The 15,843-nt window shown below is 48.6% G+C and overlaps 2 protein-coding genes across 4 annotated transcripts; one reads left to right on the top strand and one right to left on the bottom strand.

Moving 5' to 3' along the window:
• Positions 1 to 15: 15 nt before the first annotated feature.
• On the bottom strand, positions 16 to 7,948 carry LOC118234943 (protein YIF1A-like). 3 transcript variants are annotated; one of them, XM_035431827.1, is made up of 9 exons: positions 7,863 to 7,948; positions 5,355 to 5,581; positions 4,454 to 4,558; positions 3,523 to 3,601; positions 3,271 to 3,328; positions 1,678 to 1,833; positions 1,245 to 1,338; positions 1,048 to 1,147; positions 16 to 772 (listed from the first exon to the last, which is right to left on the bottom strand). In XM_035431827.1, the coding sequence occupies exons 2-9, from the start codon at positions 5,496 to 5,498 to the stop codon at positions 534 to 536; spliced, it is 975 nt and encodes a 324-aa protein (XP_035287718.1). In that variant the 5' UTR covers positions 5,499 to 5,581; positions 7,863 to 7,948; the 3' UTR covers positions 16 to 533. The 3 variants fall into 3 exon arrangements, with proteins under 3 accessions (XP_035287718.1, XP_035287716.1, XP_035287719.1); XM_035431825.1 differs by lacking the exon at positions 7,863 to 7,948 and adding an exon at positions 6,299 to 6,536; XM_035431828.1 differs by lacking the exons at positions 1,048 to 1,147; positions 7,863 to 7,948 and adding an exon at positions 6,299 to 6,536.
• A 1,014-nt stretch (positions 7,949 to 8,962) lies between these two features.
• fosl1b (FOS like 1, AP-1 transcription factor subunit b) lies at positions 8,963 to 15,617 on the top strand. Its single transcript, XM_035434761.1, has 4 exons — positions 8,963 to 9,969; positions 11,210 to 11,551; positions 13,312 to 13,419; positions 14,998 to 15,617. Exons 1-4 carry the CDS (start codon positions 9,844 to 9,846, stop codon positions 15,562 to 15,564), a joined length of 1,143 nt encoding a protein of 380 aa, XP_035290652.1. The 5' UTR covers positions 8,963 to 9,843; the 3' UTR covers positions 15,565 to 15,617.
• The last annotated feature ends 226 nt before the right edge of the window (positions 15,618 to 15,843 follow it).

Here is a 15,843-nt window from a genome sequence, read left to right as displayed (position 1 = left end):
ATACCGTCCATTTATACGGCTGGATATTTACCTGAAGCAGCTCAGGTGAAGTACCTTTAGCTCAAGGGTACAGTGGCGGCACCCCACCTGGATACTGAACCTGCAACCCCTTAGTTACAAATCCATTTCACTATCCTCCACACTGCTCTGCTGCCTGATTTGTAGTTTTATTGACTTGGTAAAACTACAAGGCACCTGGCACCTGCATCATGAAACATAATTACAGAGTTAGCTGGATTACTGCTCTGAGTAAAACCCATAACCCTCCCAAATCAGGAACATGGATGGGTGGGGTGGAGGGTTAGGCTGGGGTATACTTTTTTTTGAGGATTTGATGACCACGATGACCCTGGATGTTTGCATCATTATGGAAGGTTCTTTGGTGGAATAAACTATGTATCATAAATGCACCTATTACAATGTGCGTTTGACAGCCACTTGGTGCAGTGTGTGTTAGTAAGGAGTATGTGTGGCTGGTGTGTGTTTGACTACAAGCACGCTTCTCCGTGCTGGTTGGATGTAGGGCCTGTCACTCAGGTAAAGTTGGCAGATGAAAGCCAATCAGCCGCGTGGGCAGAACACACCACTGCCACAGCTCCGGGTCTCCGTTCCGTCACCTGACCAGGTGAGAGGTGAGCCAGTAGAGGACGATTGGCTGAAAGGCCGCAGTTGCCATGGTGATGTACAGGCGCAGCTGGGGTTTGGCGCTGGCCCCGGGGCCCATGGAGCGCGAGGAGAGAGAGGAGAGAATCTTCCCCCGCAGCGAGCGGACCTGCCAGGGCCAACGCACGATCAGATACACACGTTAACATACAGCACACATACACACTATACAGCACACACACTATACACATAAACACGTGCAAATTACACTATACAACACACTCACCCACACAAAACATGCATATACTACAGGATACAATGCACCCTATTTCTATAATGTGAATATAGACAGAGCAACAAAGCAAGTGCAGACTCAACTGACACTATGTCGAGTTATGCAAATGACCAAACTACCCTCATGAGCATTAACTACATTATACAAACCAGAGCGAAGTTCCTGCAGGGTCTGGAAACAGAAAGCAGCTGCAGGTGAGGTGCTAGAGAGGGTCAGCTGGGGTTGAGGAGCCCGGGTGCATGCGATTGCCTATTCAAGGTAATCATACAGAACATGCATACATACATCCCCAGGTATATTCCATGCAACTCTGACACACACACACACGCACACACTTGCTACTCACGATAAAATACATGAATGAACAGGAAGCCCAGGCTAGAGACAGGAAATACCCATTCCTTCCAAACAACAGGCCTCCCACCATCGTGAGGATGATCCTAACAGAGAGGGGAAGGTGCATTGCGGGAGATGTAGTTATTTAATTGCCATTGATAAATGTATCATTTATTAGCTTAGGTAGGACTCAAAGACCTGACAAAGTTGGAGAGGAAAGGAGGGGTTATTATTATAGATATTTTGTTTCTTATGTTTGCCATCACAGCTGTCCTGATTAAATGCTATATTTACTGATTATCTATCACTGTTCATGTTTACATTTATTGAGCCATACTTTGGCAATATTTACATATGTTTACATATGTATACAAATAATGCACTTCATTTAAAATCTGAGAGTGAAGGAGAGAAACTCAGAATCCTTTGGCTTGGCTCCTCACCCCACATATTTGTATCCACTGTAGGCCAGGAGGTCAAAGGTCGAGAGGTCAGAGTGCACAGTGAGCAGGTAGAGAGCCAGAGCCAAGGCCACGACCTCCACAACAACCCAGACCAGCGCCGAGCTGGCACAGAGGCCTAACACCTCCGGGCTGAACCTGGGGAGAGAGGGAGAGGGACGATAAACCAGAGGGATGGAGGGAGAGAGGGAGAGGTCCAGTAAACCAGAGGGATGGAGGGAGAGAGAGAGGGAGAGGGATGATAAACCAGAGGGATGGAGGGAGAGAGGGAGAGGGACAGTAAACCAGAGGGATGGAGGGAGAGAGGGAGAGGGATGATAAACCAGAGGGATGGAGGGAGAGAGGGAGAGGTCCAGTAAACCAGAGGGATGGAGGGAGAGAGAGAGGGAGAGGGATGATAAACCAGAGGGATGGAGGGAGAGAGGGAGAGGGACAGTAAACCAGAGGGATGGAGGGAGAGAGGGAGAGGGACGATAAACCAGAGGGATGGAGGGAGAGAGGGAGAGGGACAGTAACCAGAGGGATGGAGGGAGAGAGGGAGAGGGACAGTAAACCAGTGGGATGGAGGGAGAGAGGGGGAGTGGGGGAGAGAGAGGGAGAGGGACGGTAAACCAGAAGGATGGAGGGAGAGAGGGAGAGATGTAAACCAGAGATGGAGGGAGAGACGGAGAACATTTTGAGGATGAGATTGGAAGAATAAGACGTTCAATCAGTGGATTAACAATTGTGAAATAATATTGTGAAACAGATTAAATGAGGTTAGTCATGACAAAAGACAAGGAATTATGTAAAAGTTTGCAAAGGAGAAAAAAAACTACACACCCACATAAACGTTTCCTGTTTTGCAACATTTCTCTGGGTTCTGCCATGAGAAGAAATCTGAGCCGCGCGGTGAGTAAGATGTGACATCACACCCGTTTGGTGGATTTAAAACAGAGGGAACGTGCAGGTGAACCAGACACATTCACACAGGTTAGTGAGAGGTGCAGTGATTAGAGCAGGATGGACGACACATGTAAAATGGAAGGAAAGGTGTATATGTTGTTTAATCGGTGCTCAGGTTGTGGTAAAGAGTTGAGGACACGTGTGCCCAGTCTGAAGAGGCCTGTCTGTTCGCAGCTCCACTGCGGTAAAGTCAGGCCACCACTGGGGGGCACCAGAGCACACAGGACACGTGCACGCGTGTGGAGGGAGAGTGGACTGGAGGGTACGACTTTAATAAACAGTTGTGTCTTCAGCTTACATGTTGAAAGGGATTGCACCAATCACACCATATGTTGGTTATAACCAAAAGAACAACACTGACGACCATTGGTGGATACTGCATCCAGGATATCCAGCAGTCACTGGTGGAATTGTTCTATCTGTACTTTGTGATTGGTGGAGCTCCCTCTGTTTTCTCAGAGTAAGGTGAAGCCATGTCTGTCTTAACTCTTCAGTGCTTTGCGGGTAGATGTCCCCAGATTTGTGGAGAGGTGGGGTTACGTTGGTGTACGGTGTGGTGTTTGACAAACCCTGTCCCTTGACAGACTGCTGCTCCCCCAGCCCCCCCCCCGCCTCGAAAGCGGACAGTACCTCCTCTGAACTCCCAACGCCATTCCCACTAGAAGGATGTAGGTAAGGAACGCCATCGCTGAGAGAGAGAGAGAGAGAGAGCGAGAGAGAGACAGACACTAACACTGTTATGCATCAAATTAAACTGCCACTGAATGTTCTTTCTGGACTGTTCACATTGCATGTTAATAGCACATGTTAGCTGTAAAGCGTTCTGTTAAAATACTGCTTGTTCGTGCTCTCTCCTGCCAGTAGGACAGGAACTCCACTCACAGGGGATGTAGAGGTCGGGAGCGTTGACATCATTCCGGGGCGTCAGGGGCATGTCCCTATGGTAACGCACTTCCCAATCCTGGTGATGTCATCACAGATCGGGCGCAAGCCCCAGCAACACATGAGCAAACCCAGCGATTGCGACACACCACCTTTAATCAGGTCAGAGCACAGACAGTCCTGCACAGCAGGAGCATGCACACACGCACGCACGCACACGTGGACACGCACGCACGCACGCAGACACACTCACGCGCACGCACACACACACATGCACACGCACGCACACACATGCACACGCGGACACGCACGCACATGGGCCTAAATAAGGTTTCCCTCTCAAACCATACGAGCATTTTCAGCGATGTTTCATTTCAATTTCTCAAACACTTTTAGCCTGAGGCCTGAAGAGCTTCCGGAATATTCACTCTGCCATCAGCCAATGGGCTGCAAACTAAAGTACACCTGTACCTGTGCCCAGGTGAGCTCTCCCCCTGTAGAGCCAGTGGGCTGCAGCTAAAGTACACCTGTACCTGTGTCCAGGTGAGCTCTCCCGCTGTAGAGCCAGTGGGCTGCAGCTAAAGTACACCTGTACCTGTGCCCAGGTGAGCTCTCGCCCTGTAGAGCCAGTGGGCTGCAGCTAAAGTACACCTGTACCTGTGCCCAGGTGAGCTCTCCCCCTGTAGAGCCAGTGGGCTGCAAACTAAAGTACACCTGTACCTGTGCCCAGGTGAGCTCTCCCCCTGTAGAGCCAGTGGGCTGCAGCTAAAGTACACCTGTACCTGTGTCCAGGTGAGCTCTCCCCCTGTAGAGCCAGTGGGCTGCAGCTAAAGGAAGTTCTCACACAAGGCCCTTAAAATGAACAGTCAGCTGTGTGCATGCTGCTACCTGCAGCAGTGGAAGGTGCTGATTGGTCGGTTGGCTGGGTCACCTGATGTGCGTACGGAAAAAGGAGGAGCAGCAGCTTCTTCAGGACGTACGCGGTGTCGACCGTGAAGAAGTATTTCAGCCTGTTCACAGACACAAAGCGGCTGATCTGTAAAGGAGACGGAGACAGAGAGAGAGAGAGAGAGCGAGAGAGAGGGAACACAAAACCCTTCAGGGCAAAAAACACAGTCTTTAAAAGCAGTCACCCTGCCCTTCATCTTGAAAATCATCAAGTTCCCACTGAGTCACCTTTCTTGCAGAATTGTGACTATTACTCATATTTGATAAACAAGTCACTGAAAGCAACAACCATAGCAGGAAATGAGCAACAAAACATGTGGTGGGTGAGAAAAAAAAAAAAAAAAATAAGCAAATACATGAAAGGGAAGAATTAAAAATGAATTGTAATCCTATCCAATTCTTTCAATTTCAGAACTTCTCCCAGCCTACACTCCGACTCAACAGTAATGCAAACGCCACCCCCCACCCCCCCTCACCCCCCACTCACACATGGACACTAAAAGAACAGCAGGTGTCCAACTCTGTGCTCTAAACGTTCAGAGTTCCATCTCTCTCCTGCAGAAACTGACAACTTAGAAACATCTAATGCATATTAATTGAGGGGCGGGGTCACTGTGGAAATGGACATTTTGCACTGTGATACCATTTCGAAGCAGAGAGGACAGAGGAAGCACAGGACATCTGTATTTTATCCCCTTATGCCCCACTCTTTCTCCACCACATCCCTCCATCTCTCTCCTCCTCACCACATCCCTCCATCTCTCTCCTCCTCACCACATCCCTCCATCTCTCTCCTCTCTCACCACACCCTCCATCACTCTCTCCCCTCTCACCACTTCCCTCCATCTCTCTCTCCTCTCACTGCATCCCTCCATCTCTCGCACCTCCTTGTTGGCCATGTCCTTGCCCTGGAAGGCCAGGGATGAGCCGTACACCATCGCTGCACGGGCCACTGGGTCCCCGAAGAAATTAGTGTCTCCTCCTCTGGCTCCTGCTGCTCCGCCCGCGTAGTACCCCTGCATGGCCATGGGGGGCGAGAGAGAGCTGGTGTCCGTGAACAGCAAAGCCTTGCCAGCAGTAGGGGGTGCTCTGCGCGCTCTGGGGTTTGTTGCTAGGAGACAGGGTGGGGAGGAAAGATTTGAGAAAATGTTTGACTGAGTACAGGCGGTGTGGTTCCACACCCTATATCAATCAGAAGTGATTAATTATGATGAACAATAGCAATTTTAGCCAATTTTGATTTCTCAATAAATATATTTTTTTAATCTATCACCTTTTAATTTAGGCTTTACTACATTTTACAGCTCTCACGCAAGAAGAGTGAACACAATTGACCCGGCCTTTCAGGATAAGGTGTGTACATTAGTGTAATATCTGGGTGGGGAGGATGGGGGGATGGGGGGGAGTCGCATTCCTCGACTTCCAGGAGAACTCAATTTGATCCACAGGTTTGGCGACATTGGGCTACTGATATAGCATAGGCAAGCTTCTTAAAAAGTTATTATTATTATTATTATTTTGAATTTATGGCGGATCTGAAGAGTTTCCGCAAATGAAAGACGGCGTATTTACCTGAATGTCTCCAAATGGGAATGGAATGCGAGATAGCAGTAGTCAACTGCAGAACGGAATGTGGCGAGTGGAAATTCTAAGCTTTTACGATAAAGACCGAGATTGCTTAATCACAACCAAGATAAAGCCGCACTCGTTCAGAAATACGCGCGCAGATCAGTTGTGACTAACGAATTGGAAGGAACGGAAATGCTGGGCCTGACAAACACTTCCATGCATCCTTGTTACCGCTTTATTTCGTATTGGCTATACTTACTCGATCGATAGCCGTGATGTGGAACGTCCATTGCAAGTCTTGCAAGACGGAAACAGACTTACCACTACCCTGAGCTTAAAAGTTCTAAAGAGCTTAATTTATATCCTATTCACACTATAAAATATCGTATTTTCTTTCTCTAAAATGTTACATTAGAAATTAGAAAAGTAAATCACAGAAATCTACTACAGAGCGTCTGTGACCGAAGCCCCACGCCCGCTGATTCTTTGATGGGCTCGTGCCAGCGTGGCGTGCTTCATGTCTTGGATTGGTCGAAAGGGAATTTCTACTTCTCGAAAACTACACAATGATTGGATGAAAGGACGTTCAGTCATTTCAGTGCGGCTCCCGTTAGCACCGAGGAAGTCGATTTGAATGTTTAACCTACAGTAATGATTCTGGACCAGTTTAAGAATTTCCCATAATGCATAGATTCGAGGTTTATGGGATTACATTCGCGTAGTCCTGTTCTTGGATCGGCTGTTGGAAATGATAGCCTGCCCGGAACATTAAAAAACGGTCATGAAGGAACCCACGATAGAATTTGAGCAGATAAAGTTAGTAGCTTTATATCGATCCATGCTTTATGTTGACGTCGATTATGTTTTCCTCCATACAGGGAGAATTTGTTTACATTCGGTTATTATGGGACTCGTCAGACGTTGACTAATTTACGGGAATCAAAACATTAAGACAGCCAAGGTTAAGCATCAGCGTGCAAATTTCGCGCACATCTAATTGTGAGTTGAAGGATAGGACACACCAGAGCTTCAGAAGCACTCAGAAATGACTCAACCGCTGTATGCCAGACTCAGCACAAAGCGCGAGACCCTGCACGTGCCTTCCCCGCGTGTCATTTCCGAAAGCCGCGAAATCGAATTAAAAACCGAATGTAAATGCATTTTACAGACACACAGGCGTAGGTTTCATTTCAGCTTCAGGGAGGAGGCACACTGCTGGACAACTGAGTCTCGCGCTGTCAAGAGTCTCATATGCGTAGTAGTCTAGCAATGAATTGATATGAACATACTGCACATCGATCTTGCATATTGAAAAGGACCAGGACCCTTTCAGAGATGAATGAGCCATATGGCACGAGATCAGATGACAGGCGGTTCTCCCAAGAAACCAAATCTTGTTTCACCAGCAAAACTGTCCTTCATTCTGCTTGCCTCTAACAGAAGATGGACTGATAAACTTTGTGTGTACAAAAAAAAGAAAAAAAAGATCAGTAATGGCAACATACTGTATGGGACGCGGTTGGCGCCGAAGTCAGGGATGGTAACTTTTTGTAAGGAGGCAAGGAAGCGGCTACGGAACGTGACACATCGAGCAGACACGCCGGACGAAAGGGGAATTCAACCGCTTTTACTCTCGTTGCCGAACGTGACTCACTCCCCCGTTGACAATGCCACACACATATAATTTATGAACACATTCCTCGCGCCGATATCCATGCTTCCATTTCGTTACTCCAGGCCAATACACTCAGCCTATTAAAAAGGAACAATATCGACTGTAATTAGAAAAATAAATCATACCTGTAATTTAATTACTAGCCTACCTTTCACACGTGAGTTTTAACTGATGTGATTCATAATTTGGCCGGGGGAAAGAAGGTGAAAACAGATAAACAACAGCGGCGTCTCGTATTCACTTTAAAGCCGCACGGCAGTGAGTAACATTGCCGGGAATTCATGCCGTTTATATACTCGATAATTACAGACAGCTGTCTCTTTTACTCTCTCTCTCTCTCCCAATGTTTCCCTCGCGCCTGCCCGCTGCTGCGCCGCTCAGTTAGTTAAGCAGATAAGTGTTCCAGTGGCTTCTCAGCTGCATTAGCTTCAATAGCTAGTAGTTCACTTAATTCTGTAAAAATTGTCATGCGTTTTATTGTCATGTTTTAATCCAGTTTGTCCACCATCGTCATCGCCATCATATTCATAATTAATAATCAGTCGTAATCATTGTTTGTATAATCACATACATACATACAATGCAGGTGGTCGATTAAATTTTATGATATCTTCCCTGTGTCAATTACGTTGCATATTCGAAGTAAAATTCAATGAGGAAAAAATGGGGTGAAAGGTCATGTATATGGGAACACTGTGACAGTTACTGTACTGAACGAATTAAGCTGACTGGTAAACCCCATTCCTGACTGACAGAGTCACTGCCCGTCTGTCCCTCCGCGCGCTCTGGGATAGGTTGATGTGGTCAAGAGAAAGCGTGCCCAGAATCCGGAACATCCGGATTGGCTCCCGCGGTCTCCCTGTGGGCAACTACTCGTCAGCTTTCGGCGCGCAATTTAACCCCATATTTATGAATCAATCGACTTTTAAATTCTTCAGTTTTGGAAATATGCTAAGGCTACATCATGGCGTCGTTATGTTTTATTCGCAGTCACCCAAAGCGGCGAATACATTTAGACAACAACTAAGGATGGAGTTCAGGGGGATGTTACCAATCGCAAATTACGCACAGTTTCGTCCCCATTGTCAACTGTATCGAGGTTAAATAGCTCGGAATACAAGTTGTATTCTGGCTGAAACAGTATTTGTCTCAAATTCCCTCAACTTTCCCCCTTTTGTATTTACAGCTGAGTCATAACCCCGTCGGGATGCGTAGAGCCACCTGCCGATCTCCACAATGCCATACTTTGAGCAGACACACGACATAACGGAAGTACGATATCACACTTGCCGGGTTCACGGACACCGTGGATGCTATTATCCATGTTTATGAGTCAGGAGCACGTGCGTCGCCTTTCAGAGGAAACTCGTGTAGCGGCCCATTATCATTTTCCCCATAACAATTTCTTAGTTTTCCGGTTGTTCGTGTGAGTGTCTCGCGGTGTTGGTCGAAAACATTTATTTTATGCGCGTTTAGAACGCTCACTCCGGCTTGAGAACTGCCACTGATGCCTTATTGCTTTGAAACAGTAACTGACACAGGTGTAACGAGGGATGAACGGGGTTAAAATAGACAGAGAGCGGAGTCTAGCAGAAACGTGCTTTCAGTCAGTTCTGCCTAAAAAGAAATCCCGGGTAGAAAGTGGGCGGAAACTCGCCATATTTGGTCATATACGTCACTTTCGATCGACCCTCTTCCAGTAACTTCAAATGACTGCACCATTGCATTACATTTGTAGGGGAGCACTGGTGTGCTTGTGTCGGTCAATAATTTAAAAATATCATAGACATTTCTTCACACTGTCTAATACAGTTAAAACGTAATGTTTACAAATAGTATTTTGTCTCTATTTTACAGGTTTTGTGGAATAGCAAGGACATTTGTGGTTTACGTTTTCTTAACTTCCCCCATTGTGTGTTTGACGTTGATCTCGACTCACTCAAAAAGGGGTTTCCTCACTTTGAATGTGTCAGACTGGGATAGTAACTTTACTCTGTAAGTTAAAAACAAAATCGAATTACAAAACTTTTCTTCCGACGACATTATATTGATTTATACCTTGTTCTGCTGGATTATCTTCTGAGTCACGACTGTCAACCAAACGTTTTTGGACTTTGGTTGGTCAAAATATGTACCGGAATTTCGGAAACTTCAATCGGGGCACGGACCAGTCCTCAGGAACAGGTTCACCTAGAACTACGGCAGCGAACTCCAGAACAGCGGATCCTGACAATACAACCACACAACCTCAACAGGTTCGGAAATACTGTTATTATTCTTTAACATTAGTGCATCCCTAAACTGACATTTCACATTTTCTGATTGATATTTTTAAATATTAAGTCCATTGAAGCAACATGCATCTTGAATGAAAAGTATTATGGTATCATTAGCGCTACTACTACTACTACTATTATTATTAATGATAATAATAATAATAATAATAATAATAATAATAATAATAATAATAATAATAATAAATAATAACAATAATAATAATAATAATAATAATAATAATAATAATAATAATAATAAAAGAGACAGATGCACAACACTACAGTCTTGTTCATGCAGAGTTCAGGATTACACTCATGCCATGTGCCATTCCAGATGACATCACAGTGTGGACTCTCAGCCACTCACCTGGCCCCAGAAACACCTGGACAGGTGTGCCAGTCATGACCTAATCAGTGATGTCATCAATAGAACAGTCTCCTTTTCCTTAAGGGGCCAAACCCTGTTTGTGTTCACAGTATTTATTAAGCCATGTGATTGTTTATTCATATTCACATTGGTAGCTGTGTAATGCTCCTATTTTTAGCTGTAGTAGTGCATATGCACGCTTGGTAATATGCTCCGTTGTACACATTAACAAGCTGAATTGTCCTGTTAATTGTTAAACATAGCTGGGGGGATATTAACAGGCTGTGACTCAAAACAGCTCAGGCTGTGTCATGGACCCAAAAGCATCAGATTAAATGGCTGGGAGATTCATCTCTGTGTGTGAGTGGGAGAGGGTGTGGAAAGCAGTCTTTCAGTGGGTGCACTGGTGCTGTGTTCAGCCTGCACATTCATACTCTTATACGCATGAGACACATTCCACACCTATACATTGCTCACATGTCTAACTTCTGTTCTTCTTTCTCTCTCCCCCTCCCTCATCTCCTATCCTTCTCTCTCTTTCACTCATTCTTCTCTTCCCCCTGCCTCGTTCTCCTCTTCTCTTCACTGTTTTTCTCTCTGTTCCTCTCTCCCCTTTCTCATCTTTCTTCCTCCAACCCACCTCTCACACCCTCTATCTCTCCTTCTATCTTTCTGTCTCCCTGACTTCTTCTCCACCTTTTTCTCCCTTTCTCTCCCCTTTTCCTCAACTCTTTCCCCACCCCTCCTTCCCCCCTCTCTCCCACCTTCTCTCCATCTTTCTCTCTCCCTGACTCATCTTCTCCCCTTCCTCCTCCTCCACTCCTTTCTTCCCCCATTTTCTCCCGCTCTCAGACTCCCCCTCCTTCCAACCCCTCTTCCTCCCTGTCTCACTCCCTCCCTCCCCACCATCCCTCTCTCCTCCACCACCAGCAGAAGTTTTCGTTGGGCGGTCCAGCCAACTTTGTCCCCAGTCTCAATGCCATCACCTCCAGCCAGGACCTGCAGTGGCTCGTCCAGCCCTCTCTCTGGCCACAACCTGGCCCCTCTCTCCCACCCCCGCCCCCACCCCTGCCCCCGTACCCCCCCCAGCCGGCCCTGCGCTGCTCCCCACCCCCCCCGCTGCACCACCCCGCCCTGGCGTCCAGGGCCTCCATGGCAACCTTGGGCTCGACGAGAAGACGCCCGGACGAGCAGGTATGTTCAGGCGCCAGCGCTCGCTGCACGCTCGGCCCCGTGCTCCCGTGCGCCGCTCACACGCCCGTCTGCGCTCTCTCCACCCCTGTGAACACACCGGCCCGAGGCACGACGAGACTCCACTGTCAATCAGTAAAAAAGGGGGCGGAGACAGACGCGGGACAAACGTGACACAGACGCAGGGCAGACAGACGCAGGACAGACATGACACAGACGCAGGACAGACAGAGGCTGTTGACTCAGGGCCGTGTGTGTAACATCCTGTAGGGTGTACATATGGAACAAACACTTTGGGTCCTGACGCCATGGCCCTTTGACCTTGTGACCCTGTGACCCTGTGAGCCTGGCGTCAGAGCAGGGTCACGGCAGGGTTGCAACTGAACTGTTTGTTTATGAGATGTCTGGAATTTCTGATCTCTTTATGCTAAAATCAGTTAAGCAGGGAGAAAAATGGGTGTGTAAGGGATTCTAGTGTGTATATGTGTCTGTGAAAGAGAGAGAGTGTGTCTGTGTACTTAACTGAAGTATGCGTGTGTAATTCTGTGTATGTGTGATTGAGTGTAGCGTATATGTGTGTGTGATTGACTATAGTGTGTGTGTATGTGTATGTCTGATTGAGTTTAGTGTATGTGTGATTGACTATAGTGTGTGTGTATGTGTATGCCTGATTGAGTTTAGTGTATGTGTGTTTGATTATAGTGTGTTGAGTGTTTGTACGTGTGACAGTGTAAAGTGCTTCTCTTGATTAATTATGTCTATGTGCAAAGTGTAATGAATGAGGTTGTAGCTGACAGTAAAGACCAGGTGAGTGTGCCAGGCAGAGCAATTCTTCTCACACACACACACACACACACACACACACACCCTCTCACACACACACCCTAACACACACACACACACACACACACGCACACCCTCTCTCTCACACACACACACACCCTCTCTCTCACACACACACACACACACACACACACCCTAACACACACACACACACACACGCACACCCTCTCTCACACACACACACACACACACACACTCATCCTCATTCCCTTCCCCCCGGCACTTTCTCAGATATCCTTATTCATTACTTAACGCAACACCACATCAGTCCCGCCGACCGCAGAGACTCGCTTCGGAGACGAACCGTAGCCATAATCAAAACCACAAACCCCTGCGAGGGGCGCAACCTAACCAGGGTAACTCATTTTGGGAATTTCCTGCGAGGGTCTTTAGATTTTGGCGGCAAAATGGCCACAGAATAAAAAATGAAAAAAAGGCAGGACAGGAAGTGAACTGCTGTGACTCATGGGGGTGGGTCCTATGAGTCGTACCTGAGTCACAGTGGGGGTCTGGGGGTGAGTCACCACTACAAGTGGGAGAGAAAGAGGAGGGCAGGGACTTGGGGTTGGGGGTGGGGGGCCTTTTAAAAGTTTTAAGAGAGGGGTGCAGATATGTTGTGTGGCAGGGTGTGTGTGTGTGTATGCATGTGTGATTTCCCAACAGGGTGCAATGACAAAGTATTTCCATGAGGGGGCAGCAGCACAATCATAATTTCAAAATCATTCTCTTTCATGCTGTTGCTTCAATTCACTAAATCAAAAATAATTTTTTTTGTCTGCAATCATGTGGCTGTCATGATATTTTTTAAACACGCGATTCCCGTTTTACACAAACCTGTTCCTATTTCTCTTCTTTTCTCTCTTTCACGCTCTCTCCCACTCTTTCTTTCTTTCTTTCTTTCTTTCTCTCTCTATCTCTAGTTTACCCCGGAGGAGCTGGAGAGGAGAAGGATCCGGAGAGAAAGAAACAAACTTGCCGCGGCCAAGTGTCGGAATCGCCGCCGGGAGCTAACGGACACCCTGCAGAACGTGAGTCTCAGTCAGCGACACACCTCCCTGCAGAGCTGAGCCAGCGACCTCTCAGTCAGCGACACACCTCCCTGCAGAGCTGAACCAGCGACCTCTTATTCAGCCACACACCTCCCTGCAGAGCTGAGCCAGCGACCTCTTATTCAGCCACACACCTCCCTGCAGAGCTGAGCCAGCGACCTCTCATTCAGCCACACACCTCCCTGCAGAGCTGAACCAGGCTGGCCCATTATACCGCTTCCCCACTGTAGAGCTGAACCAGGCTGGCCCATTATACCGCTTCCCCACTGTAGAGCTGAACCAGGCTGGCTCATTATAGCCCTTTCCCACTGTAGAGCTGAACCAGGCTGGCTCATTATAGCCCTTTCCCACTGTAGAGCTGAACCAGGCTGGCTCATTATTGCCCTTTCCCACTGTAGAGCTGAACCAGGCTGGCTCATTATTGCCCTTTCCCACTGTAGAGCTGATCCAGGCTGGCTCATTATAGCCCTTTCCCACTGTAGAGCTGAACCAGGCTGGCTCATTATAGCCCTTTCCCACTGTAGAGCTGAACCAGGCTGGCTCATTATACCGCTTCCCCGCTGTAGAGCTGAACCAGGCTGGCTCATTATACCGCTTCCCCACTGCAGAGCTGAACCAGGCTGGCTCATTATACCCCTTTCCCACTGTAGAGCTGAACCAGGCTGGCTCATTATAGCCCTTTCCCACTGTAGAGCTGAACCAGGCTGGCTCATTATAGCCCTTTCCCACTGTAGAGCTGAACCAGGCTGGCTCATTATAGCCCTTTCCCACTGTAGAGCTGAACCAGGCTGGCTCATTATACCGCTTCCCCACTGTAGAGCTGAACCAGGCTGGCTCATTATAGCCCTTTCCCACTGTAGAGCTGAACCAGGCTGGCTCATTATACCGCTTCCCCACTGTAGAGCTGAACCAGGCTGGCTCATTATAGCCCTTTCCCACTGTAGAGCTGAACCAGGCTGGCTCATTATAGCCCTTCCCCACTGTAGAGCTGAACCAGGCTGGCTCATTATACCGCTTTCCCACTGTAGAGCTGAACTAGGCTGGCTCATTATAGCCCTTTCCCACTGTAGAGCTGAACCAGGCTGGCTCATTATACCGCTTCCCCACTGTAGAGCTGAACCAGGCTGGCTCATTATACCGCTTCCCCACTGCAGAGCTGAACCAGGCTGGCTCATTATAGCCCTTTCCCACTGTAGAGCTGAACCAGGCTGGCTCATTATAGCCCTTTCCCACTGTAGAACTGAACCAGACTGGCTCATTATACCGCTTCCCCACTGTAGAGCTGAACCAGGCTGGCTCATTATAGCCCTTTCCCACTGTAGAGCTGAACCAGGCTGGCTCATTATAGTCCTTTCCCACTGTAGAGCTGAACCAGACTGGCTCATTATAGCCCTTTTCCACTGTAGAGCTGAACCAGGCTGGCTCACTTAGTTCAGGATCATTGTAATTGGGATGTAATTAGCCGTTGTTGGTTCCAGCTGAGTATTGCTTTCTTGTGATTGGTGTATGGAAGTGTTAAGTGAGACAGGGACTGACGCTGCCCCCCCCCTCCTCCAGGAGACGGATCGTTTGGAGAGCGATAAGGCGGAGCTGCAGAAGGAGATCGCTGGGCTGGAGAAAGAGAAGGAGAAGCTGGAGCTGGTTCTGGAGGCCCACCAGCCCATCTGCAAGATCCAGAGCTCTGACTCCGACTCGGACCATAGCACCAGGGGACGCGCTGCTGGGGGCCGGGTCAAAACCGAACCCGAGGACCCCCCCGTGGCCGGCCCGTCCCGCCACCGCAGGCCGAGGATCACCCTCCCAGCCCCCGTCACCGACTCCTCCACCCCCCCCTCGCCCTCCGAACCCGAGTCCCTGCACACCCCCACCTTCATCTCCACCCCCTCCCTCACCCCCTTCACCGCCAGCCTGGTGTTCACCTACCCCCCCGCCGCCCCCCTGGAGCCGGGGGTCCCGGCTGCGGCTCACCGCCTCAGCCCGCCCCCCCCCTCCTCCGGCCCGCTTGGTACGGCCCACTCCTCTCAGAAGCCCCAGCCTTGCGGAGCGGCCCATCGCCGTAGCAGCAGCAGCGGCGACCAATCGTCCGATCACTCCCTCAACTCCCCCACCCTCATCACCCTCTGATTGGCTGCCTGCTCAGCACAGGGTTGAGGGAGGAGGTTTTTGGGGTTTGTTTTTTCCCCTCCTCGTAGAACTCTTCAGTCTTTTGACACTGATTGGCCGAAATTCAGAGAGGTCCTGAAACCCGCCAATGGGAATGGAGACTTGGCTCAGCTGAACTGATCTGATTGGCCAGTGTGGGCTGAAGGATTGTGTGTGTGCTGGAACCCTTTCAGCTTCCGCTTCTTCTCAGTATTTCTACTCTTCTAAAGATGGACGACCGAAGACTGGCACTTCCTCAGT

Source organism: Anguilla anguilla, chromosome 9 (genome assembly GCF_013347855.1).
Source record: "Anguilla anguilla isolate fAngAng1 chromosome 9, fAngAng1.pri, whole genome shotgun sequence".
Classification (NCBI taxonomy): domain Eukaryota; kingdom Metazoa; phylum Chordata; class Actinopteri; order Anguilliformes; family Anguillidae; genus Anguilla; species Anguilla anguilla.
Note: the sequence above shows the minus strand (reverse complement) of the source record. Positions and strands in the feature narration are given on the sequence as shown.

Coding starts and splice junctions, on each gene's coding strand:
- fosl1b (XM_035434761.1), top strand. CDS start 9,844: ATGTACCGGAATTTCGGAAACTTCAATCGGGGCACGGACCAGTCCTCA. Junction 11,552..13,311: donor GAAGACGCCCGGACGAGCAG/GTATGTTCAGGC, acceptor CTCTATCTCTAG/TTTACCCCGGAGGAGCTGGA. Junction 13,420..14,997: donor TAACGGACACCCTGCAGAAC/GTGAGTCTCAGT, acceptor CCCCTCCTCCAG/GAGACGGATCGTTTGGAGAG.
- LOC118234943 (XM_035431825.1), bottom strand. CDS start 6,329: ATGGACGTTCCACATCACGGCTATCGATCGA. Junction 4,559..5,354: donor AGGACATGGCCAACAAGGAG/GTGCGAGAGATG, acceptor TCTCCTTTACAG/ATCAGCCGCTTTGTGTCTGT. Junction 1,834..3,270: donor GCGTTGGGAGTTCAGAGGAG/GTACTGTCCGCT, acceptor CTCTCTCCCCAG/GTTCAGCCCGGAGGTGTTAG.